The sequence below is a fragment of the Sinocyclocheilus grahami genome, unplaced genomic scaffold (assembly GCF_001515645.1).
Source record: "Sinocyclocheilus grahami isolate Dianchi unplaced genomic scaffold, SAMN03320097.WGS_v1.1 scaffold819.1, whole genome shotgun sequence".
In the NCBI taxonomy this organism is placed as follows: Eukaryota; Metazoa; Chordata; class Actinopteri; order Cypriniformes; family Cyprinidae; genus Sinocyclocheilus; species Sinocyclocheilus grahami.
In genome coordinates, this window is record NW_015505998.1 from 185,206 (window position 1) to 209,997 (window position 24,792).

Here is a 24,792-nt window from a genome sequence, read left to right on the forward strand (position 1 = left end):
CGCTGGGCTCTGATTTAAGGAATGGCTGGAGGGTCAAGGCTGTGCCTTTACTGGCTGCAATCTAGCAAGTTGTCTGAATGGCAGAAACCTTGGTATTCATCAATCAGCGTACGCTCAAAATGTAGAGAGTAACAATAGAGGGGTAAAAAGGGAAGGGTGAAAAAAATTAAAGTGAGACTGAAGAGAAGACATGTATCATGCATGGGACAAAGAATGAGCTAGACAAAAGAAAGTGTAAGAAGCAGTGAGAAACGAAAAATAATTCAACCCCAGGTGCCTAGAACGATTTCTGGACTTGTCGTTTTTCACAACAACCATCGAAAAAAACAGTCTGATGCTAAAAGACATGCCAGTTTTGCTAAGATAGCTAGTTTGAAGCAGATGTAGGTTGTATCACTCAATGCCTCTTACGAGCTTCATCCAAGCCCTTCAACTCACAAGGGTCATGCCTGGACAGCCATTCCTTTACACACAGCGTGTACAAAAGCGACACACACACACACACACACACACACACACACACACACACACACACACACATATCAAAACATAAAGCAGGCAGTTGAGAGCATTGAGGGCATTGTCTGTAAAATATCTAAAGATATTTAAGTATCTAAAATATTGTACAATTTAGTTAAATAAAACTAAATTGTACATAAGAATTGTAAAAATTGTACATGCTAAATTGTAAATAAAAAAAGTAAAAAGATTTGATACTTGAAATTATATAAATTATATATATTTAGCATGTACAACCCCCCCCCCACACACATATATACAGTATGTATATGTGACAACAAATTCCAAAAAAATTAATTCAAAATATGAATAAAAACTATAATAACAGTGTTGAGTAAGTTACTCAAAAATGAGCTACAAATTACATCTTCAACATTATAATTAGATTGCTGTATTAATTACTCTCTCTAAAAAGTATTACTTGATACTAATTACAATCTAAATATCAACCTTGACCAGTTGAGCAATACAAGGACAGACATGAAACTGCTCTTTTAATTCTTGAAAAAATAAATACAAAATTGCATAAATTATTCTTTAATTGACCATTTAAAGGGAGAAGTTTACATTAGATAACATTAGACGTTACATTTTATGTTAAATCCACTATTGTTTTATATTGTTCTGTAGTCTATACAGTATTTAATTCAATTACATTAGAAGTAACTAATTAAATGAAAAAAAAGAGAAATCCATCACTTTTTCAAAGGAAAAGTAATTAAATTGCAGTAATTAGTTACTTAGTAATGCATTGCACCCAACACTGTATAATAGTATCTCAATGATACTAAAATAACGCTGCTTGTACGAGAGTATGAGCCGTGTAAAGATTGTGTGTCTTTATTGTACAATACAGTGAGCAGGACAGGCAACATGGCCACAGATGCTGCTTTAGGTCTTAGAAAAATTGCAAGGCAAAATTTCCAAAATTCTAGAAAAGCTATTACTAATAGATTAGATACTTTTTAGATAAACATAAATTGTTTTCTGACAGTCAATACAGATTCAGATCAAACAGTTCAACATCATTGGCATTAATTGATTCAATTGAGGAAATTACGAAAGCTATAGACCACAAGCAGTATGCAGTTGGAGTTGTATAGTTTTTAAAAAAGCCTTCGATACAATTAATCATAACATTAATCAATAAATTTTAATGGTATGGGATCAGGGGTGTTGTAGTATTGCACTGGGTGAAAAGTTATTTAAGAGACAGGAAACAATTTGTGAAGTTGGGGGGAACATTCATCGTCGTGCTTGAACATTGCTTGTGGCATCCCCCAGGGAACAGTATTGGGTCCAAAATTATTTTTGCTTTCTATAAATAATATTTGTAAAGTATCAAAAATAGTAAAACTAGTTCTATTTGTGGATGATACAAATATTTGTTGTTCTTGGAGGAATTTAAAGGAGCTACTGGAGACCACTAGTTCAGAGATGTGTAAATTAAAAAGGTGGTTTTACAGAAAAAATGAACATTAAACTTTAATAAAACTAAATGCATGTTATTTGGTAACTGTAAAAAGAGTTCAGATACAGATAGATGGTGTGGATATAGAAAGGGTTCATGAAAATAAGTTTCTTGGGGTGATAATTGATGACAAAATAAGCTGTGAATCTCGTATATAAACATGTACACAGTAAACTTTCTAGAAATATTTCAGTACTAAATAAAGCAAAGCATGTTCTGGACCACAAATCACTCCACATTATTTACTGCACACTGATATTACCATATTTAAATGACTGTTTTGAGGTTTTGGGCAATACTTATAAATGTAGACTATCATCACTATTTATACTGCAAAAAAGGATCATTCATAATACCGGTTATAGAGATCACACAAATTCATTTTTAAAAAAATTAAAAACATTGAAATGTATTGATTTAGTTTAGTTTAAAATAGCATGAATAATGTATAAAGCAAAAAACAACCTACTCCCTGGCAATATTCAAAAATGGTTTTGTAATAGAGAAGAGAGAAACAGTTTTAGGTGGGAGTGCAACTTGAAACATCTTTGTGTCCGTACAAAATTAAAAAGCTTTTGTATTTCTGTTTGTGGAGTGAAGCTGTGGAATGGATTATGTTCAGTGCTCAAACAATGTTAAATAAGCTCATGCTTATGCTTATCTTTGACTATATATATTTATATATATATATATATATATATATATATATATATATATATATATACTGTATTTCTGTATTATTACAGTACAGTATTATTTACTATATTATTTCTAAATGTTTGAATAAAGTTATTCATTCATTCAAGGCAGTGAGTTCCTTTCGCTGCTGGTGGGTCAGATCACTGCTGTTACAAATCAAGAGCAGCTTACTGTCTGCATTTATTTCCTCAATCAGGTGTCATCAACTGGTATATTTGCCGCTCTTATGTGGATGAACTGAAGATTGTTCATTAGGAGGAAAACGACAGGACTGCATACATTAGAAGCTCTGTTGTGTGAATCAGTCTAACACCAGACTGATGCTGTCCACACTGAGCACAGCAGCCTTTCAGAAAGATCTGATGTTTCCGCATCTATTTTTCCTGTTATTGGAGTTTGTCAGAAATAGAATGGGGTTTCTGTTTACTGTCGGCAGCACGGCGCGGTTCACATCCGGAGCAGACAGCATCATTGGTCGGAATGGCTTCTGTTTGCTTTTGACGTGACACCGGTGTAGATGGGGGAAAAGTCATGAACTCAACATGCTTAACTCTAGCTTTTTCTTTGCATTCCACTGTGCTGCTTGCAGCTTTTAAAAATTCCACTGCTCAAGTTTTTAAATACAAAAACATGTTTTGTGTGAACGGACCCTTACAATGTAACTTTCAGTCAATGTAGTGAAATGTTCAACGTAGTAAGATAACTGCAATTGGGCATACAATGTTAAAGCCAATGCTGTGTTGTCAGATTGTTTCATAACTGAACTCATTTGGCTGCCAAGCCTGTAAATCCACAGACTGGCAACTTAAACTTAAAGGGGTCATATGATGCGATTTCATTTTTTCCTTTCTCTTTGGAGTGTTACAAGCTCTTGGTGTATAAAGAAGATCTGTAAAGTTGCAAAGACTAAAGTCTCAAATCCAAAGAGATATTCTTTATAAAAGTTAAGAGTTAGCCACACCTACCTAAAACGGCTCGTTCTATCACGCCCCCACATGTCTACCTCACTATGTGGGAAGATTTGCATAATGCCGCCCAAATGTTCACACAAATTTTTTTTTAATCTTTAACTTTATTTTGTGTTTTTTGGCCAAAGAATCAAATGGAAAAATACGAGCATAAACTCGGGGGAAGTCGTGGCCTAATGGTTAGAGAGTCGGACTCGCAACCCAAAGGTTGTGGGTTCGAGTCTCGTACCGGCAGGGGGGAATTGTAGGTGGGGGGAATGTACAGCGCTCTCTTCCACCTTCAATACCATGACTGAGGTGCACTTGAGTGCCCAGTTCCCCGGGCGCCGCAGCATAAATGGCTGCCCACTGCTCCGGGTGTGTGTTCACGGTGTGTGTGTGTTCATGGTGTGTGTGTGCACTTTGGATGGGATAAATGCAGAGCACTAATTCCGAGTATGGGTCACCATACTTGGCCACATGTCACGTCACTTTCACTGTACAGAAGCATGCGAACAGAATTTACTATTGATTGGCACTTCATGTAGACTGGGCTCTTTATTTAAAGAATCTAAAAAACTTCAAGTACATGTAGAGTGTCTCACTTCATGAATTTCTGTGGTGATGAGTGGCGTTAAGGTGTACTAGTGGCACCTGCTTTGTTGGAGTGTGAACAGGCCCTGGGTTATTTACAATATTAGTATTAACACAATATCAATATTTAAAGCAACTCTAAGTAAGTAAGCAAAGTAAGGTTTTTTTTAAAATCTTGAAATATTAGTTTCAAAATTATTCTGAAATTATTCTGATGGTACGCCGACTTCTGTTAAATGGCTTCTGTTTCTTTTCTACTTTCCCCCCAAATGTCTGGGAATGTGTAGGTTTGATGAGCAGATACGAAATAACGCAAAAAGGGTGGATTGCTTTACGGCAGCAACAGATACATGTGTGAGCTTTCCAGTGGTCAGGTCAGCCTTCAACGATGTATTGGCCGATATTTGGCATTTCATAAATATTGACATCGGCTGTTTTTCTATTTGGCCGATGTGTCAGAATCAGAATCAGGACTATAGAAACCCATTTCCGCCAAGGTAATTGTGATGTTTCTCTCACAATTTGGACTTTATTCCTCGCCATTAGGAGTTTACATCACAGAATTGCAAGGGAAGTAGTCAGAATTGTGAGATAAAAAGTTGCAATTACCTTTTCTATTTTTGTGGCAGCAACAGGCTTCAATATACAAGACTTTTATTCCAATTCTCGGTCTACGTTAATTTGCTCTCTCTGTTTAACAATTCTGTCAAATAAATTATTAGACAGAACTGTTAAACAAAGAAAGTAAACGGTGTGCGAAAGATTACTTTTCTCATCTGTTGTCAGTATTCAGCAAATATGCATTTATATAACTTAAGTCTTTGAACATCTAATAAACATTTAATTCAACTAACCTTGCAAACTTTCCGTTACTTCCTTTTTATCAATTTCTTTATTTGTGAAAAATATTATAATGGGATTACAGAATCAAGAATTCGTTTTTTAATCAAATTCAAATTGTTTATCAGATTATTATATGAATATATAAATATTATGTAGCAAGTATAAATTTCATTTCAGCAGTTGGTATGTACGCATGAGTTTTTATTATCTTTAAATTAAATAGTGTGATACCATATTTATTGGCTTTACATTGACTATTGTCCATTCTGCTCTCTCTGAGATATTGGCATCGGTCATCAGAAAATCAATATCGGTCGACCGCTAAATATATATCGGTCAATCCACTGATATATTTCCGACAGTGAAATCCACTCACTTAACTGTAGGAGGCTCACAAGATTACACAAAATTACATAGAGTTGCTTTCATTTTTTAAATATCACATTGATCCGTCAGTTCTAGTATATTGCGACTCTGCGTGTTATAGTGAAAGTGATGTGACATGTGGCCAAGTATGGTGACCCATACTCGGAATTAGTGCTATGCATTTATCCCATCCAAAGTGAACACACACACGGAGCAGTGGTCAGCCATTTATGCTGCGGCGCCCGGGGAGCATTTGGGGGTTCGGTGCCTTGCTCTAGGGCACCTCAGTCGTGGGTGTTGAAGGTGGAAGAGAGCGCTGTACATTCACTCCCCCCACCTACAATCCCTGCCGGTACGAGACTCGAACCGGTTACGAGTCCGACTCTCTAACCAATAGGCCACGACTTTATATGGACAACTTTGGCCTGCTTTTCATTTCTCTTTGATTATTACCCTGATGCAAAAGTGGCAAACTCAAAACAAAAGGCCAGCTCTATGAAAGAAACGCTCGGAAAGCACGTCTCTCTGCACTTCCTGCTGAAGACTGTAATTATCTTAATAAGTTCACACAGCTATTTGAGAGCTGCGGCTGGCTTGACCAGAGTTCAGCACTCAGCGCTGCACATTTAATATGTGTATCAGTGAGCAGGAGAGGAAGGGCTTTGTTCTGTCATCAGTTCCCACTGCATCACTCCAAAGGCCAGCGGTCCGGTCCTGCACAGACTGCATAAATAACCAAAAATGATGATATTGATTTCAGCGAAGGATGAAAATCGTTCATGTGTCCAGAATGATTGGTTTGGTGGGTGGGTGGGCTGTGTGAATAATGTGTGATTCAGTTGTGTTGAAGTAACTGCTTTTATTCTGTCTCCTGCAGGCGTTCACTGCACGCATGGCTTCAACCGCACCGGCTTTTTAGTATGTGCCTACCTGGTGGAGAAAATGGACTGGAGGTTAGATAACACACATGAGCACTCACCCAATCAGCACATGTAGACGGGCACAAAATCAACTTATTTTTTTGCCCACCAGCCATGGAAAATGCCAAATCAAGTTACCAGAAATGGCCTCTTTGCACAGGCAATTCATTGCTTAAAATATCACTTATTAAAAAAAATAACTAAAGTTTTCAACAGGCTAATTCATACCTGTAACGTCATTAAAAAACATTTGTTTGTGATGTTTTTCTGTGCATTCCACAAAGACTACATGATAGAAAGGTGCTTTCTTGCCATTGTTATTTATAGGGGCTAAGCACCTATTGTATCTGTTAGTTTTCTAGAAGTAGTCTTCTTCTTCTACTTCTTCCACTTGGGAAGCCCATTGAACCACTTGCGGGAAAGTTATCAAATTTGGCACACAGATAGAGGACAGTGTCAATATTAACCATAGCAAATTTGGAGTCTCTATCGCAAACTCTGGCATGTTAACAAATTTGATGAAATTCGCTCAAAAATGGACATGAGGCTATCTCTTCGCAACGCTTTAGCAGATTCTGACCGAACGTGGTACCTGTTATACAAAGCATGACCTGATGGCACATGAGGAGTTTCACCACATCAGCACCTACTGGCCAAAATATATAAAACATTTACAATTCTGCTTATAACTTTGGTGAACTTTTGGCCAGTTTGGCCAAAATCATAAGATTGGCCTCGTTAGATTCGGAACGGCATACCAAGTCGAACTATTCCTAATTTACATATGTCTGCCTTTTTGGGCGTCGGCAATTTTGAGTTTTGTCGTAAAATGCTATATCAACAAATGTCTTTAACAGGGGGTCACCAACCCTGCTGCTGGAGAGCTACCATACTGCAGAGTTCAGCTTCAACCCTAATCACATACACCTGAACCAGCTAATCGAGGTGTTCAGGGCTACTTGATTACAGACAGGTGTGTTGAAGCAGGGTTGGAACTTAAGTTTGCAGGACGGTAGCTCTCCAGGAGCAGGGTTGGAGTACCCGGGTCTTTACTGAGTAATTAAAGACAGCTCTTCATTTTCCCTCTGTTGTGCTTGTTGCAGCTATATTTTTAAAACAGTTTTTTTATATAATCCCATTTAATTCAGACTGCTCATAAATTAAAAATATAATTTCCTTGTGTTTAAGCAACTAAATTTAAGGGAAGATGAGCAAAATAATCTGCCACTGCTTAAAAATACCCACATTTGACTGGTGGCAGATGTACATTTCAACATGAACTTAGTAATGATATTATATTGTTATTTTTCTTTTTTAAGAAATCAATTCCTTTATTCAGCAAGCAATGCATTAAATTGATCAAAAGTGACAGTAAAGATCTCTATAATCTTACAAAAGATTTCTATTTTAAATAAAGGTTGTTCTTTTGACATTTTCTTTTTTTATTCATCAAAGAATCCTGAAAACAATGTATCATGGTTTCCACACTGTGTTCAACATTGATAATAATCAAAAATGTTTCTTGAGCAGCAAATCAGCATCTTAGAATGAAGATCATGTGACACTGAAGACTGGAGTAATGATGCTGGAAATTCAGCTTTACATCACCGCAATAATTTACTGTACATTTGAACATATATTCACATAGAAAACAGTTAATATAAATTGTAATAGTATTTCACAATGTTACAATTTTTACTGTATTTTAATCAAATAAATGCAGCCTTAGTAAGCAGAAGAGTCTTCTTTCAAAAACATTTAAAAATCAATAATAATTTAAAAACATTTTTAAATTTTAAATACATTTAAAAAATTTGAAATAAAATGTCAAATAAATTGAATGAAAAATAAATGCTTGTTTTCTTTAAAAAATTTGACCCTCTAACTCTAACATTCTAATTCTATTCTTTATAAAACAAACTTGCCCCTTTTAGACTTGCACTCTATTTATTTACTAACTGCTTGTTTTCTTTAATAAAAACAACAACAAATCTTTCTAATCTTTTTGTATTCTATCTATTTGTTTTCTTTTCATTTATTATAGAATTAACAAAAGCAAAAAAAGGCCTCTAACACTAGCTTGCTCTATTCTTTTTCTATTCTATCTGTTTTCTTTTTATTTATTATATAATAAAAAAGACGTTGCTACGTGTACTGCATTAAGCTAACTGAGACTTGTTATAGCACTTGTATATCATTGCTCTTTTGTTGATTTTGATTGTTTCCATTGTCCTCATTTGTAAGTCGCTTTGGATGAAAGCATCTGCTAAATGATTAAATATAAATGTAAATGTAAAAATCACAAAATGAAAGGGGCTTCATCTCATTAGATTTTCTGTTTTTGTTTGGAATCTGATGGACACAAATTGAAAATTATTCATAACAAATGATTGCATCTGACATCAGTGCAATAACAGCTCCACATTATGCAGCAAACTGTGTCAAAACAATAAAACTAATATTATAAAACAGATTGTTCCGACTCTGAATTCGAATTAGATGAGCCAGTGGAAGCTGCTGCTGCTCATATCAGTAACTGCTCATCAGCTGAATTACTTTAATGCAGCAAGTTGTGATATCATTGTCAACCATAAACAACCTACACGTCTACACTGATTGTAGCACATTGCAACATGAAACCTGAAAGGCTTTTTCAGCTCTGTTATAATACCAAAGGTTCTTTATTGACATCTTTAACACTCATAAAACCTTTCCATTGTTCTTTACAGTGGAAGAAGGTTCTTTAGATTATTGAAATGTTCATCATATTTTAATAATTTTTACTGAAAGGTTCTTTGAGGAGCCCAAACGGGTTCTTCTACGGAATGGCTGTGATAAACCCCTTTTGGAACCATTTTTAAGAGTGATTCTGAGGGATAGCAGAATACTGACATATTTCTACTGTTGAACAGTACACTCACACCCTAATAACAACCCTAATACCCTAATAACAACAGTGAGCTTTTACCCAAACCCACACCTACAGTGTCAAAAGAAAAAAATGAAAACATTTCTTTTGATACACACTCTTGACTACAGATGAAATGGTATAAAAATGTAATATCACGATTATAGTGACCAAAATGACCAAGACGGTTTTCACTATTATTACAGTATTATTAAAATGGGCTGGAAATGTTCAAAAAGTACTGAAACGCACACTGAAATCACTTAAAACAACAAATAAAAGCACTGTCTACTAAAATGTACTACATGTTCAAATAAAGTTTTGACTAAACATTTTTTTATAAAACGATAAACCTCACATTTCAGCCTTTAAGTCATTTTTAAGAAAAGGATGAGTCAAAATGATAAATTAAAGGCATTTTATCTGCTCCATAAACAATTCTACATAGGCTACCTTATTAGTGTTGTGATTTTTAGATCTACCGGTTAGATCATCGACCGGTTAAGATTAATGTTTGGTCCCGTTTTCACATTGGTCTGAACAAAAACAGCAGACGGGCTGAAGGAAAATGTAACTCCACTGTCTGACAGCAGGTGGCGCTGATGGAACAGCAGAAATACAGCTGTAACCTCTGTACACAAAGCAGTGGACTTATAAACACAGATCATGACAAAAAAATGCCTAGTAAAACAGAGTGCCCAAAAAACCCATGTTGAATGATCAGTATGGCATAATTACGATGGGAAACTCTGAATTTACTCAGTGGGAGGCTTGTCATTTAAAGAACCATGGTGGACTCTTTTAGTCAGGTTATATGTGACCAACTTACCCATCATTCTCTGTGGCAACACGATAATGACAGAAAGCACTAATAAAAACATGTAAAACATCACACACCATTTTGTTGTTCTGGTGATCAAACGTTTCCTGTCTTTGTCTATGATTGAAGAAAGAAATGTGACAATCGGAGTCACTCTTACAGCATAAAAAAGTGTTCCTTTTTTCAGAAGAGATTAGAAGAACACTGCTGACGTCTTTCACTTTGGAAGAAGTTAAAAGTCATTTCTAAGTCTCTGAGTCTCCAGCAAACTTCACGTTGTAATCTATAAATGGAAAGGCTTGGAACAGTAGTAGGTCTTCCTCTGAGCCATCTGCTGGAATTTCAATGAGAGCGCATTAAAAAAAACATGCTTAGGCTTTACGTCTATCACCTATGGTCAGTGTTCATGACTGTACAGTCAGAGGGACAGAAAAATCCTGAGAGAACAGCAAAGCAGAATACAAAGCAGTGCTAGCCAATACAGACTGACCTACTGTAACATTTTCAACTGATCGAAATCCAAATTAGACTCTTTTTTTCTTCTAATTTTAACTAGAGAGGTCAATGAAACTGAAAAAAGATGAGATGGTGGGTTTTCTCCTCCATCGGTAGAACAGACTGGGTTCGGTATGTAGGTGTGAGTTCATGAACGCTGCCACGGCGAAGGCTTGGCTCATGAATATTAATTAGGTTACACAGTCTTTGCTCTGTAGGCCTGCCTGATTAGCTGACAGGCAGGATTTGGAAAGAAGGCTTTGCCCCTTGAATATTAATTTCTTGTGACTGGACTGGATGCTCTGGGAAGCGTGCTAACTGATCAACATGACCTAATTAATATTCATGAACTAGGAAGCAGTCTGCCAGTCAAATAGCAAAGTACTTGAAGGCATAAACATAAAAAGTTGAATTAACGTAAATTGTGTAGCTTTATTATCATAATACAAAAATAATAAAACCAAGGCATTTAATGCAGTACTCTTACTTTTAGTGATTCATTTTGTTGCTAGCCATAGAATAAAGTCAGAATTAGGTCATTCTGTATACTGTACACAAAGTATTTGTGAATATTCATTAATATAGTCTGCCCCAGTGACTGTGCCCTTGTAAAATGATGAAATATCCAAGATATGAACTAACTAGGTCACTCACAGTACTCCAGTGAGTAATGTCATGTTTGACAAACTGCCTTTGCTTGCAGGTTTGTAAAGAGCAAAAATATGTGTGGAAAAATCCACTCAGAAACGCATTGCATTATTACCATAGTGTTTAATCCTGACAATCTTTGGCATTTTTATCTATGTCATTAGGTACTGTTGTGCTGTTGGACAAATATACATATGAATTCATGCTTGCTGACGGCCAGCAGGAGATGAAAAACAAAAGCTCACAAATCTCACAGTTCCAGTTACACTTTATTTCATTTCCAAATACAGTACCGTTCAAACGATTAGGGTCAGTAAGATTTTTTTTTTAAAGAAACGAATACCTTTATTCAGCAAGATGCATTAAATTGATCAAAAGTGACAGTTTATATATTTACAATTTTTACAAAAAAAATTATATTTGAAATTAAAATAGAAGCATACATCATGTTTCTGTTTCAAATAAATCCTACTGACCTTAATGTGTATCAGTCACTCCTCTCTTCCTTCTCCGCTAATGTCTCCACTGCTAAAAGGATATACTATCATAACAAAATAAACAATTCCTCTAATTCTGGCATGATCTTTAAAACATTTTCCTCCCTCCTTTGTCCTCCTCCTCCCCCTCCTTCAACTCTAACAGCTGACAACTTTACCACATTCTTCATTAAGAAAATTAAAATCATCAGTGCACAGTTTTCCACACCACAATCTGTCAAGCACATCTTACCAGCAAACATACACTCGTTCACATCCTTCTCTTCACTCTCTGAGGCAGAAGTCTCCAAACTCATCCTTTCCAATCATTCTACTACTTGTCCGCTTGATCCTATTCCATCTTATCTCCTTCAAGCCATTTCTCCTGCAGTTATACCTGCACTCACTCACATCATTAACACATCCCTTCACACTGGTGTTTTTCCCTCAGCATTTAGACAGGCTTGTATAACTCCTCTACTTAAGAAACCCACCCTTAACCCATCTCTTTTAGAGAACTACAGACTGGTTTCCCTTCTTCCTTTCATTGCAAAAAGACTTGATCAAGCTGTGTTCAACCAAGTCTCTGTCTTTCTCACACAGAACAACCTCCTCGACAGCAACCAGTCTGGTTTCAGAAGTGGACATTCAATGAAGACTGCCTTGCTCTCAGTTGGTGAAGCCCTAAGACTGGCAAGAGGGGATTCCAAATCTACAATACTTACCTTGCTGGATCTGTCCACTGCTTTTGACACGGTTAACCACCAGATCCTCCTGTCAACCCTATTGGCAAAGGGCGTCTCAGGAACCGCACGCCAGTGGTTTGAGTCTTACCTCTCAGATAGGTCCTTCAAGGTATCTTGGAGAGGTGAGGTGTCAAAGTCACAACATCTAACTACTGGGGTGCCTCAGTTCTTGGACCACTTCTCTTCTCTGTCTACATGGCTTCACTAGGTTCTGTCATTCAGAAACATGGCTTCTCATATCACTGCTATGCTGATGACACTCAATTCTACCTCTCATTCCATCCTGATGATCTGACAATAGCTACTCGCATCTCAGCTTGTCTAACAGACGTTTCTTGTTGGATGAAAGACCATCACCTTCAACTCAACCTTGCCAAGACAGAACTGCTTGTGGTTCCAGCAAACCCATCTTTCATCACAATTTCACCATCCAGTTAGGAACATCAACCATTACTCCTTCAAAAACAGCCAGAAACCTTGGAGTTATGATTGATGATCAGCTTACTTTCTCAGACCACATTGCTAAAACTGCCCGGTCCTGCAGATTTGCTTTATTCAACATTAAGAAGATCAGGCCCTTTCTTTCGGAACATGCTTCACTCCTTGTTCAAGCTCTTGTTTTATCCAAGCTGGACTATTGCAATGTTCTCTTGGCACTTGGCAGGTCTTCCAGCCACTTCTATCAAACCTTTACAATTAATCCAGAACGCAGCAACAAGATTAATTTTTAGCGAGCCAAAAAGAATGCACGTCACACCTCTGTTCATCAATTTGCACTGGCTACCAGTAGCTGCTCGCATAAAATTCAAGGCATTAATGTTTGCCTACAAAACCACCACTGGCTCTGCACCCCTTTACCTAAATTCATTACTTCAGAGTTATGTGCCCTCTAGAAGCTTGCGTTCTACAAGTGAACATCGCTTTATTGTGCTATCCCAAAGAGGCACAAAATCACTTTCACGTCCTTTTAAATGAAATGTTCTCTCCTCGTGGAATGACCTGCCCAACTCAATCCGAGCAGCTCATCTTCAAGAATCGGCTAAAAACACATCTCTTCCATCTTTTTTTGACCCTCTAACACTAGCACTCTCTATTCTAATTCTATTCTTTAAAAACAACTTGCCCCTTTTAGACTTGCACTCCATTCATTTACCAACTGCTTGTTTTCTTTAAAAAATGTGTCCCTCTAACTCTAGCACTCTCTTTTCTAATTTTATTCTTAAAAAAAAAACTTGTCCCTTTTAGACTTGCACTCTATTCATTTACTAACTGCTTGTTTTCTTTAACACTAGAACTGCCACAGGGTAAATTTTACCCTGTTTTTAAGTTTTTAAAACTTACATAAAAGATTTTTAATGAAACATTCAAGTCTCCCAGTCACTGACTTTTACTAAAATTGTGTGATTTACAATCCCCTGTTGTTAAAAACTGTTTAGATAAAACCAGATCAAAAAACGTGGCATTTATACCTATAAGCGCCAGCGCGGGTCAAATGTACCCGCTATATAATGCCTGTATGTTCGCACTATCATTTTCATGCCGCTTATGTTTTAACATAGTACATTGCTTGGCAACACCTTTCACTCACTAAATTTGCTGTTATCAGTTTAATAAATAAAGACAAAATGAGTAAAAGAAGGCGATTTATGAATGCTGAAGAGGTATAAGAAGCACTAAACGCCATGAGCGATGGAGAGTCTGATGGTGGGGAGATAAGTAAAGCGTCCTGTCAGCTCAGCATCTGACGGCGATCAATATATCATATTTAGACGTTTTATCCTAATGTTACTCATAATTGTTCAAAATTTGGATGAATTATTTAATTTTTGTTTTGCCATTTCTGTCGTTTATTGTGCGCTTCAGTGTTGACATTTATTCTAGTCTGTCTGTTTCCTGAAGAAAAAAAAAAAAATCAGATCTGATGTAATGAATAAAACCTTTGTTTTTTTTGATTACCCGAAGTTTATTGGTGTTCTTCTTGTATAATTCAAATTATAAATGATATAACTAAACAAATTAATAATTAATTAGGTGAAGCTGTGCGCTTGAATTTGTCATCGCGTCATCCTATGCAATGTGGTGAATTAGGCCTATTATTGCTCATTATTGTCTATAGCTATTTTAGTCATTTAAATAACATAGGTTGTCTTAATATATTGATTAATGACATTGTTTTATAATAGCCTATTAGACCACCCAAATATGTATTTACTTCCTTCTAATTCTCGTTGTCAGTGCAGGCTTGTTTAGCTTAATATTGACCGTTATGAAAAGTGACTAGTGTAGCCTGCATAAAAAAGACTTGAACATAAAACAACAGGACAAAAATATAGTTGATGACTAGACATAATCATTTCATGACTCTAGACACTTCTTCGTGAAAACAGTAGCATAATACAGTGAAATAATATGTTCTTTAGCCATTCAAAAAACAGCTGTCATGTGCGTGGGTACAATTTACTCGCTGGCACTTTTAGGTATAGAGTGACCCCTGGCGGTTCTTTTTCTATTCTATCCGTTTTCTTTTTATTTATTATATAATTAAAAACAACAACAACAACAACAAAAAATACCTTGCAATGTGTACTGCGTTAAGCTAACTGAGACTTGTTACTGTATATAGCATTTGTATATCATTGCTCTCTTGTTGATTTTGATTGCTTCCATTGTCCCTATTTGTTAGTCGCTTTGGATAAAAGCGTCTGCTAAATGACTAAATGTAAAATAAATGATCAACGAATTGTGGAAAAAAATGTATCACAGTTTCCACAAAAATATGAAGCAGCACAGCTGTTTGCAACACTGATAATAATCAGAAATGTCTCTCGAGCAGCAGATCAGCATATTATACTGATTTCTGAAGATCATGTGACACTGAAGACTGGAGGAATGATGCTGAAAATTCAGCTGCGCATCACAGAAATAAATTACAGTTTAACATATGATAATGTTTACAAAAATGGTGCATATTGTATAGAATATTACAGTTATTTAAATATTATTATTTCGCAATATTACCGTTTTTTTCTGTACTGATTAGTTTTTATCTTTGATTAAATAAATGCAGCCTTGGTGAACAAGAGACTTTTCAAAAAATCTTATCAACCCCAATCTTACGGCAGTGTACATAGTTCTGTTTTTGCGTTTATGTGCTGTTAATTGAAGTAAAAAAGCGTGTTTCGTCATGTGTGTGTGAAGTCCAGTATGTTGAGGTCAGGCTTCTGCTCCAGATGAGTCTTAATTGTGTTTTAGATCACTGTGTTTGTCGTTCCTGGTGTCTGTTCGGACTTTCTCACGGGAGTTTTTAATGCATCCGAGTGAAGCTAAAAGCTGTTAAGAAGAAATCAAATTGATTCGGTTGGTTTTGGGTTTATCTCATCGCAGCTCTGTTCTGGAAGGGTTGTGAACAGCACTGAATATATGCTAAATGCAAATAATAAAATACAAGTAACCAGTCAATAGTGCAAAGTTAGGATATAGCTAAATACACAATGCCAGCATGGATAGGTTGGATAAAATGCCTTCATCCTCAAACATCATGAACAAAACCATTAAACAAAAGTGAACAAAAGTTAAAGAAAACATGACTCCGTCCGAATGCATTAAATACAGGTTGACTTGCATATGATCATATGATCTGTTCTGCTGTTTAGCCTTATGTCAAATTAATGTAATGCATGGAAATATTATTTGAGTGTTTGAGTTTTAGGACATTTTTTATTTTACTTTTGTATGATAATCAATAATGGTACTGTTTTGGGTCGTCACTGGGTCCATATTTTGGTCCTGAAGCTGTGTAACAGCCTATAAGAGCTTGTCATATAGAGGAGTTCCTCTTGAGTTTGTAAATCCAACCTCTTCCACACCTGCTTTGGCTAATCGATACTTCATCACATTCAGCCAAGCATGTTAGAAAAGACTGGGTTGTATTGAGGAGAGGTTTTAATGTGTTTTATTGTAAATCTTTCACTATACTTTAGTTTTTATTTTGATGCCATGTGGTTGTTAGTGAAGACATACTGCTGTTGCTTAAAGCAATTCATCTGTCATTTTTAGGGTGACTTGGCTAGGACATATCGTATCATATTATACGACCGAGGCAGATTTCTTCAGTTTGCTTTTGTGGTGATGCCACGAATATAAACATGATATCTGGCAGCAAGGTCATCTGTCTTATCTCATAATTACTCATGCATTAATAATGTTTATTCAGTAGACTTTGAGCTTTATTATAAGCGGAGGATTCTACACTAACTTGTTCAGTGATATTTATCACTGTTTAAAAATGCATATTTTAAATGGGCTTTGAATATTTGTACAAAATGTAAATTAATTTAGTTATTTATGTTAAATTATGTATAATTCACAGTTAAGATTTTTTAAGCTTTAAAGATGTGTTTCAAAGAAGTTTCTTATGCTCACCAATTTGACCACAAAAAATGTATTTAATCAAAAATAAAAAAACAGTAATACTGAGAAATATATTAGAATTTCAAATAACCTAAAACTTGTTTTATGTGAACATACAGTAAACGGTAATTGATTGCTGTGATCAAAGCTGAATTTTCAGTGTCACATGATCTTCAGAAATCATTCTAATATGCTGATTTGCTGCTCAAGAAACATTTCTGATTATTATCAGTGCTGCTTCATATTTCTGTGAAAACCATGATAAAAATGTTTAGGATTCTAAAACCAAATTGGAAATATTTTGTAACATTATACATGTATTTGTTACTTGATCAATTTAATGCATGCTTACTGAATAAAAGTATTGTACACATTTTTAAGTAATTATAAAATAAGTACACATGAACTACCGAAATATGTAATATGGTTTAGAAAATAAAATAAGTCAAAATAGTTTTACAAATAAATACATTTAGTCATTTAGCAGATGCTTTTATCCAAAGCGACTTACACATGAGGACAATAGAAGCAATCAAAACCAACAAAAGAGCAATACATGTAAATATTAATCATTAAGTGCCATGTTAATACCACCGATTCATTTACATAGTTCCATAATTTCCATCTATTCTCATTTCAATTTCAAAACTCTTGGTCAACAATCCACAATAATTGCTCAAAAAGTTCACAGAAGTCTCATTATTAAAATAAATAAATATTACATTTCAGTGAAAACCTAGTGGAAATATCTTCATACCACAATTACATTTAACACCACATTTTTCATACAAAGTATCTACTTTTTAATAATGGCTTTTGGGTTCAAATGATGGTTTCTGGAAATGCATGAAAAATGTTAATTTTTAAATACAAATATTTTCAAATGTCAAACATTAAAGAAGATAATAGTTTTAATTTCTTTACATTTTAATTCATTCATTCATTTTTTTTTTAAATTGAATTAATCAAGAAATTAGATACACATCAAATCAGTATTTTAATAATTTATTACACATTTTCTTTAAACATATTTTATATTGCACTCATTCTGGTCAGTAAACCCAGGGTTGGAGATATATTTACAAATCCGTCTTTCTGACAGCTGAAGAATGCAGTGTATCCTGAATTCACAGCGTGAGTGATTGTGTGTTTTGTGGTGTCAGTATCGAGGCCTCTGTGGCAGCGTTCGCTCAGGCTCGGCCCCCGGGAATCTATAAAGCTGACTATCTGAAGGAGCTCTTCCGCCGCTACGGGGATGTGGAGGACGCGCCACCCGCCCCTGCTCTCCCCGAATGGTGCTTCGGTGATGAGGAGGATGAAGATGTGGATGATGATGATGGGAATGCAATCGCTCAGGGCTCCGAGCCCAGCTCCTCTCACTCCAGTCAGGGCAAGAAGAAGAAAGAACGACTAAAACTGGTGATTAAAACTCGTTTCAGCACATTCTTTCATAGTCTGGTTTAATACGGCACAGCTCATTAAGAAGGCTCATAACTGACTGTGTTCTGGGTATCAACTTCCTCTCCATTTGAAATGTTGGTGTGCAGATGTGATGGGTGTTTGTTTGCTTGCTTGTGTCTCAGAACGCTATGTTTCTGGAGGGAGTGTCTGTCAAAGGAGTCACTCAAGTCACGTCACAGCCCAAGCTCGGCATGATCCAGAGGAAATGTCAAGAGTTCTCTGAGTGGGACAAGTGAGTCTCTCTCTGTGTGTGTGTGTGTGTGTGTTTTACCACCCACAGACTCTTTCCAGCTCTGAGCCCATGTGACTGATATGTCAAGTAATTGAAAATGTTTAGATTGTGAGGAGTGTAAATGTGTGTGGGGCACAAATAAGACTTAACTTCTTTTGTATTTATTTAATAAAAAATGGCTCAATTAAATATCATGCTTAACTTTCAGCAAATGGTGCTTGTCAACCTCAGGATGTCAAACTAAATATTATATGAGCTGTTTTATTTTATGTATTTTATATGAGGTTTGAATTTTGCAACCCTGTTACCAAATTTGAAGATTTTTTTAGCAATAAGCATTAAATAAACATATACTCTAAATGAAATAACATTCAGAAGATAAAAAAGAATAAAGTAAATATAAACAAAAATAAATCATATTTAAATACTACGTAATGGGTAACAGGGTTGCATATTTTAGCCTAAAGTAAGATATCAAATCATCATGACTCAGTTGGGGCTTGCTAGTTTGGGACTGAATGTTATTGACAAAGTTTTGTAATTACTGATCAAATTTCCCATAAATGAGTTTGATTATATTCAATTACTTTGGCAACAGAGTTGAATGATTGAGCTTAAATCACAGACAAAGATTTTATGTATACTACCTTCAATGCATTAATACAATGTAAAACTAATTAATAAAAAAATAAAAAAAACATAGGTCTGGGACTTTGTTCTCTCCTGTGAGCTTGCAGAGAAAGAAAGCCAGTTTCTTACTTTTCTTGTAAGAAACTGGCAGGTTGAAGTGGACTAAATGATCATCAGACGGAAAAACATTTTTAGTTTTTCACCAGAAGATGAGTGATATTTTTACATTAAAGAAACTCATGCATGGATGAATTGTAAATCAATAACATGCTTTTAGAAAATAGATGCCTTTTCATTTCATGCTGAATATAACGTGATCCAAAGAACGTGGTATTTGTGCCCTGAAGTGCCTAATAAGTAATGGAAAACGTTTTGTGCTCTATTAATGGAAAGTGCTGAATTCTGTCGTGAGTTATTATCCTGATGAAACAGCAGCCATAATTACTTTCATTGATGAGTGGAGATCAATTAAAACGACACAGCAATGTGTCCAATAATCACATTTGTTGTTTTTTTAATGTGCTTGTCTTTACGTGTCTGTCAGATCGGGGTTTCCTGGTGCTCAGCCCGTATCGATGGACCGCAGGAACATTCGTCTGTTGGAGCAGAACGTTTATAAAGTCAGCTGGAAAGCAGACGGCACGCGGTGAGTCCAGCGACTGAAGCTCAGGGAACTGAAGTAGTGTGCCGTTCACATGCTACCAGCTACACATGCTTGATTTCATTGTTGTGTTCTGAAATGTGTCAAAACCAGTGTTGTATCTCACTATAAAAACAAAGATAGTTTAAAAAGGGATATTAAAATGATAACTTTTTTCTAAATATTTTTATAGCCATATTGTAGTGATTTATTTCCCAAGGCCCTGAAGTATTTTTCTGAAGTAAAATGTACTATTATACTATAGTTTTCTATTTCTGACTTTTTTCCACCTTCTCTCTAACTCTTCTAATTAAACACTACTTTTGCTCTTGTACTTTTCTACATGCAAATGAAGTGCATGAATTTGTTGATTACTGAATAGATGGTATTTAAATGTGAGAGGTCATATGTTAATGAGATCATGGTTGTGTTGTCAAGTCTCATTTAACCTTTTAAGTTGTTTTTGCAGCTTAGATTAACTAATGATTTCATTTGGAGATTAAGTTTTTAGTTACGATATTTACAAAGGTTGAGGTCAGTAAGACTTTTTTCAAAGAAATGAATACTTTTATTCAACAAGGAAGTATTAAATTGATCAAAGGTGACAATAATGAAGTTTAGAATGTTGCAAAAGATTCTTATTTCAAATAAATGCTGTTCTTTTTAACTTTTTATTCATCCTGGAAAAATGTATCACGGTTGCCACTAAACTATTCGGCAGCACAACTGTTTTCAACATTGATAACAATCAGAAATGTTTCTTGAGCAGCAAATCAGCATCTTAGAATGATTTCTGAAGATCATGTGAAGACTGGAGTAATGATGCTGATGCTATTTTTGATCAAATAAATGCAGCCTTGGTTAAACATAAGACTTAAGACTTATTCAAAAACAAAAAAATCTTACCCACACCAAACTTTGGACCTAGTGTTTTTATTATTAATTTCTATTATTATTTTAAGGTTTTTGTTTGGACCAACTAAAGAACGTTTCATGTAGATGGCTGCACTTTTATATGCTGTAAGCCTGGAGAGCCACCATCCTGCAGATTTCAGCTCCAACCCCAGTCAAACACACCTGAAGCAGCTAATCAAGGTGTTCAGGTTACTTGATAATTACAGGCAGGTGTGTTGCAGCAGGGTTGGAATTGAAGTTTGCAGGATGGTAGCTCTCCAGGAGCAGGGTTGGAGATCCTTGCTGTAAACACTTTACATGCATTACATTTACATGCCTTAATGGCACATACAAACACGTCAAGTTGATTACAGTGCCTTTTTTGGAGGTCCGAACCTAGATGTGTAGATCATAGTGAATGGTGATAGGTTGTTGTGTGTGTTATTCAGACACTTTTCTCCTGTCTAATGCACCGAAAGCCAGAAGTCAGGCTTAGACGAGATTAATTAAATCTGACTGTCTAGAACTGGGTTAGTTTCTTTTTGGCTCCTTTTTAATCTTTTAATTAACAATAGTTTAGTTTTAGTTAGGGCTGCACGATTAATCGAATGCGATTGTCATGCGCATTTTGTTAATAAAGCCGGTTCTGTAATCAGCAGGAAATCATCATCACGTGCTTTCAGATGGAGCAGCATTTACTACACATAGCCGTAGTTCACTGACAAGTTACGCAAAAAAATCGCAGACGATTTTATTGTGCGATTATGAAATCGAAGAAATTGTTCGCGATAATGACAGCTGTTTGCATAGCTTCTCAGTGAACTACGGCTCTGTGAAGTAAATGCTGCTCCATCTGAAAGCATGTGAAAATACCACATTTAATAACATATTTTTACTCCAAACTCACTTCATAACGTCAGTCAAGTGTTTGAAATAAATCCTTCTGTGAGATGATGTGGCTTCTTACACGGAATAAGGCACGCAACATATTTCATAGTATTTAAGCAGTGATAAAGGCATTGCATTATAAATATACTTTATTTTAATGAAAATTCTAATAATAAGAACTCCGATAAACGGTATATTGCTGTAGTCATGTGTTTATTAGTCACGTTGAATCAATGAAAGCAGTTGAATCTTCTGTTTTTTCAGCTGCAGCGATAGGCATTTTCTGGGTTTCTTCTGCGAGGCATGTTTGGAGTTTCTCTGGCCTTCGGATTGAGATTTACTGCTGATCACAGAACCGTGCTTCACTGAAAGATACGCATGACAATCACAGCTTCTGTCGAATCGCGATCTCGATTCCATTTCGATTTATCGTGCAGCCCTAGTTTTAGTTGACACTAATAACATTAATGCTTACATAATATATGATTTTATTTATTTTTAAAAGATTATTCTTTTGATGATCTTCAAATTATCTTCATTGTAATTTTGTGCTGTTTCTATAATGTTGGAGTCTAGTGCTCATAGAGGGCCATTTAATGATGGTCCAGGTCATTTTATGGCAGCTCTGCATGAGCTTGTCTGCTGCAATGATGTGAACTATCACTCTGCGCTCCTGCTGGCTCATGTGCTCAAACCAGAATCAAACGTCTGCATGAACATCATTAGACACTCATCCATAAGACAGATCTGCTCAGAAGCACCACAGTTGGCACCTTGCAGGATGTTTTAGGCCTTGGCAGAAGCGAATGAGCTGGTTTGGTGTGTCATAGTGATCCAAATTTAGTTGAAAGTCGAGCAGAACAGCCATGGCGCTCTGACAGAAGAATGCTCGGCTCCATCACTGAGACGTTAAAAAGACGTCGCTGATCTCTTTAACTGGAGATCTATTCTAACAAGCCCATTATCCTGTGCTTTGGCCACTCAGGGCTTACAGAGAATCACAGAATGTGTGATGCGTTTGCTCGGGGGGCGTCCAGCAGAGCGCTCTGTAATAATGACCAAACGGGAGGGAATTAAAGTCAAGTCACCTTTATTTGTATAGCGCTTTATACAATACTGGTTGTGTCAAAGCAGCTTTACAGTGTCAAACAGAAAAATAGTTAGTCAATAATGCAAGAAGACAATAACATACAGTCAGTTTTTCAGTTAAAGTCAGTTCATTAATGATTCAGTGATGTCATCGTCCAGTTCAGCTCTCTTCCAATAGTGTCTGTGCAATCAGTCAAGCGTCCCCAACTAAGCAAGCCAAAGGCGACAGTGGCAAGAAACCAAAACTCCCATCGGTGACAGAAATGGAGAAAAAACCTTGGGAGAAACCAGGTTCAGTTGGGGAGCCAGTTGTCCTCTGGCCAGACAAAACCATCATGGTGTGGTTTAATTCCAGCCTGCGATACAGGTGCAGAGGACTTGTCTGGTTCCTGTGGTCTTGTGCTGATGGTCATCAAGGTGACGACGTCTTTGCAGGGGATATGTCTCTGGGACGCATCTAGTTGACATGGTCTCCGCTGATATTCAGGGCTGTAGAGGTTGTCTCTAGGTCTGGACTGGATACAGACTGGATCTGGGTGGCTACAGTGACTTCGGAATAAGAATGTAATAGACTAATATTAGCATAGATGCCATTCTTCTTACTATGCAGATCTGGTGTTATGGGAATTATTCCCGGTTCTGGTTGACCTAATTAATGCAGCCTAACAATCCTTTAATGCATTTGTATTATAGAAATATGATAGTGTGTTATGTGTATGCCAGGTTAAAGAGATGGGTCTTTAATCTAGATTTAAACTGACAGAGTGTGTTTGCCTCCCGAACAACGCTAGGTAGATTGTTCCAGAGTTTGGGCGCTAAATAGGAAAAGGATCTGCCGCCCACAGTTGATTTTGACATTCTAGGTATTATCAAATGGCCAGAGTTTTGAGATCGCAGCGGACGTGAAGGACTATAATGCGATATGAGCTTGCTCAAGTACTGAGGAGCTAAACCATTCAGGGCTTTGTAAGTAATTAGCAAGATTTAAAAATGTATTCGTTGTTCAATAGGAAGCCAGTGCAGAGTTACCAGAACCGGGCTAATATGGTCGTACTTCTTGGTTCTAGTAAGAACTCTAGCTGCTGGATTTTGGACCAGCTGGAGTTTGTTTATGAAGCATGCAGAGCAACCACCAAATAAAGCATTACAATAATCTAACCTTGACATTGAGAGCATAGGTGGTAATTTAGATATATTTTTAAAGGGGTCATATGATGCTGCTAAAAAGAACATTATTTTGTGTATTTGGTGTAGTGAAATGTGTTTGTGTGGTTTAAAGTTAAAAAAACACATTATTTTCCACATACTGTACATTATTGTTTCTCCTCTATGCCCCGCCTTTTTGAAACGCGTCGATTTTTACAAAGCTCATCGGTCTGAAAAAGCGAGGTGTGCTGTGATTGGCCAGCTATCCAGTGCGTTGTGATTGGCCGAATACCTCAAGTGTGAGACGGAAATGTTACGCCCCTCACCATACTGTTGATGCCGTGTCCCGGTGTAGTGCCGAAATTTGCACCCTGCCAAATTATGCACCCCCTAGTATTGGTAGGTTTAGGATTAGGTGTGGGGGAGGGGTTAGGATTAGGGGTGGGGTTGGGATTAGACAATTAGATAGTGACTTCAACGAGGGGGTGCATAATCTGGCAGGGGTGCAGAATTCGGCACAACACCGGCCGGAGCGACGAGACAACAACATTAAAACCCATTACAAACGAGGCATTTGTTGCATCCAGTGGGGACATAATTACTGATTATAATGACTTATACTGTCTTTTTACGCGTTTCGTTGCATCGCGCCGCGTAAACATAAAACCCTGTCTGCATTTGTGATTGGAGAAATGACAAAACAACAAATGCTACTCTACACTGCCCAAAACTTGCGTTTGAAGCATCAGTGGCAAATTCTTTAAATGAAAACGTACTTACAGTCTGTGAGTCAGAACTGCCGGCATTGTAGTCAGGGGGAAGTCATGGCCTAATGGTTAGAGAGTCGAACTCGTAACTCAAAGGTTGCGGGTTCGAGTCTCGTATCGGCAGGGGTTGTAGGGGGGGGGGGGGAATGTACAGCGCTCTCATCTTCAATACCACGACTGAGG

The 24,792-nt window shown here is 36.6% G+C and overlaps 1 protein-coding gene across 1 annotated transcript in view; it reads left to right on the top strand.

The window, feature by feature from the left end:
- Positions 1 to 24,792, top strand: part of LOC107562339 (mRNA-capping enzyme) — a 51,356-nt gene that overhangs the window by 11,303 nt on the left and 15,261 nt on the right. Inside the window, exons 3-6 of the mRNA XM_016246975.1 lie at positions 6,317 to 6,392; positions 18,026 to 18,281; positions 18,446 to 18,555; positions 19,730 to 19,831. Coding sequence (XP_016102461.1) covers positions 6,317 to 6,392; positions 18,026 to 18,281; positions 18,446 to 18,555; positions 19,730 to 19,831 — 544 coding nt within the window. The remainder of the gene's footprint in view (positions 1 to 6,316; positions 6,393 to 18,025; positions 18,282 to 18,445; positions 18,556 to 19,729; positions 19,832 to 24,792) is intronic.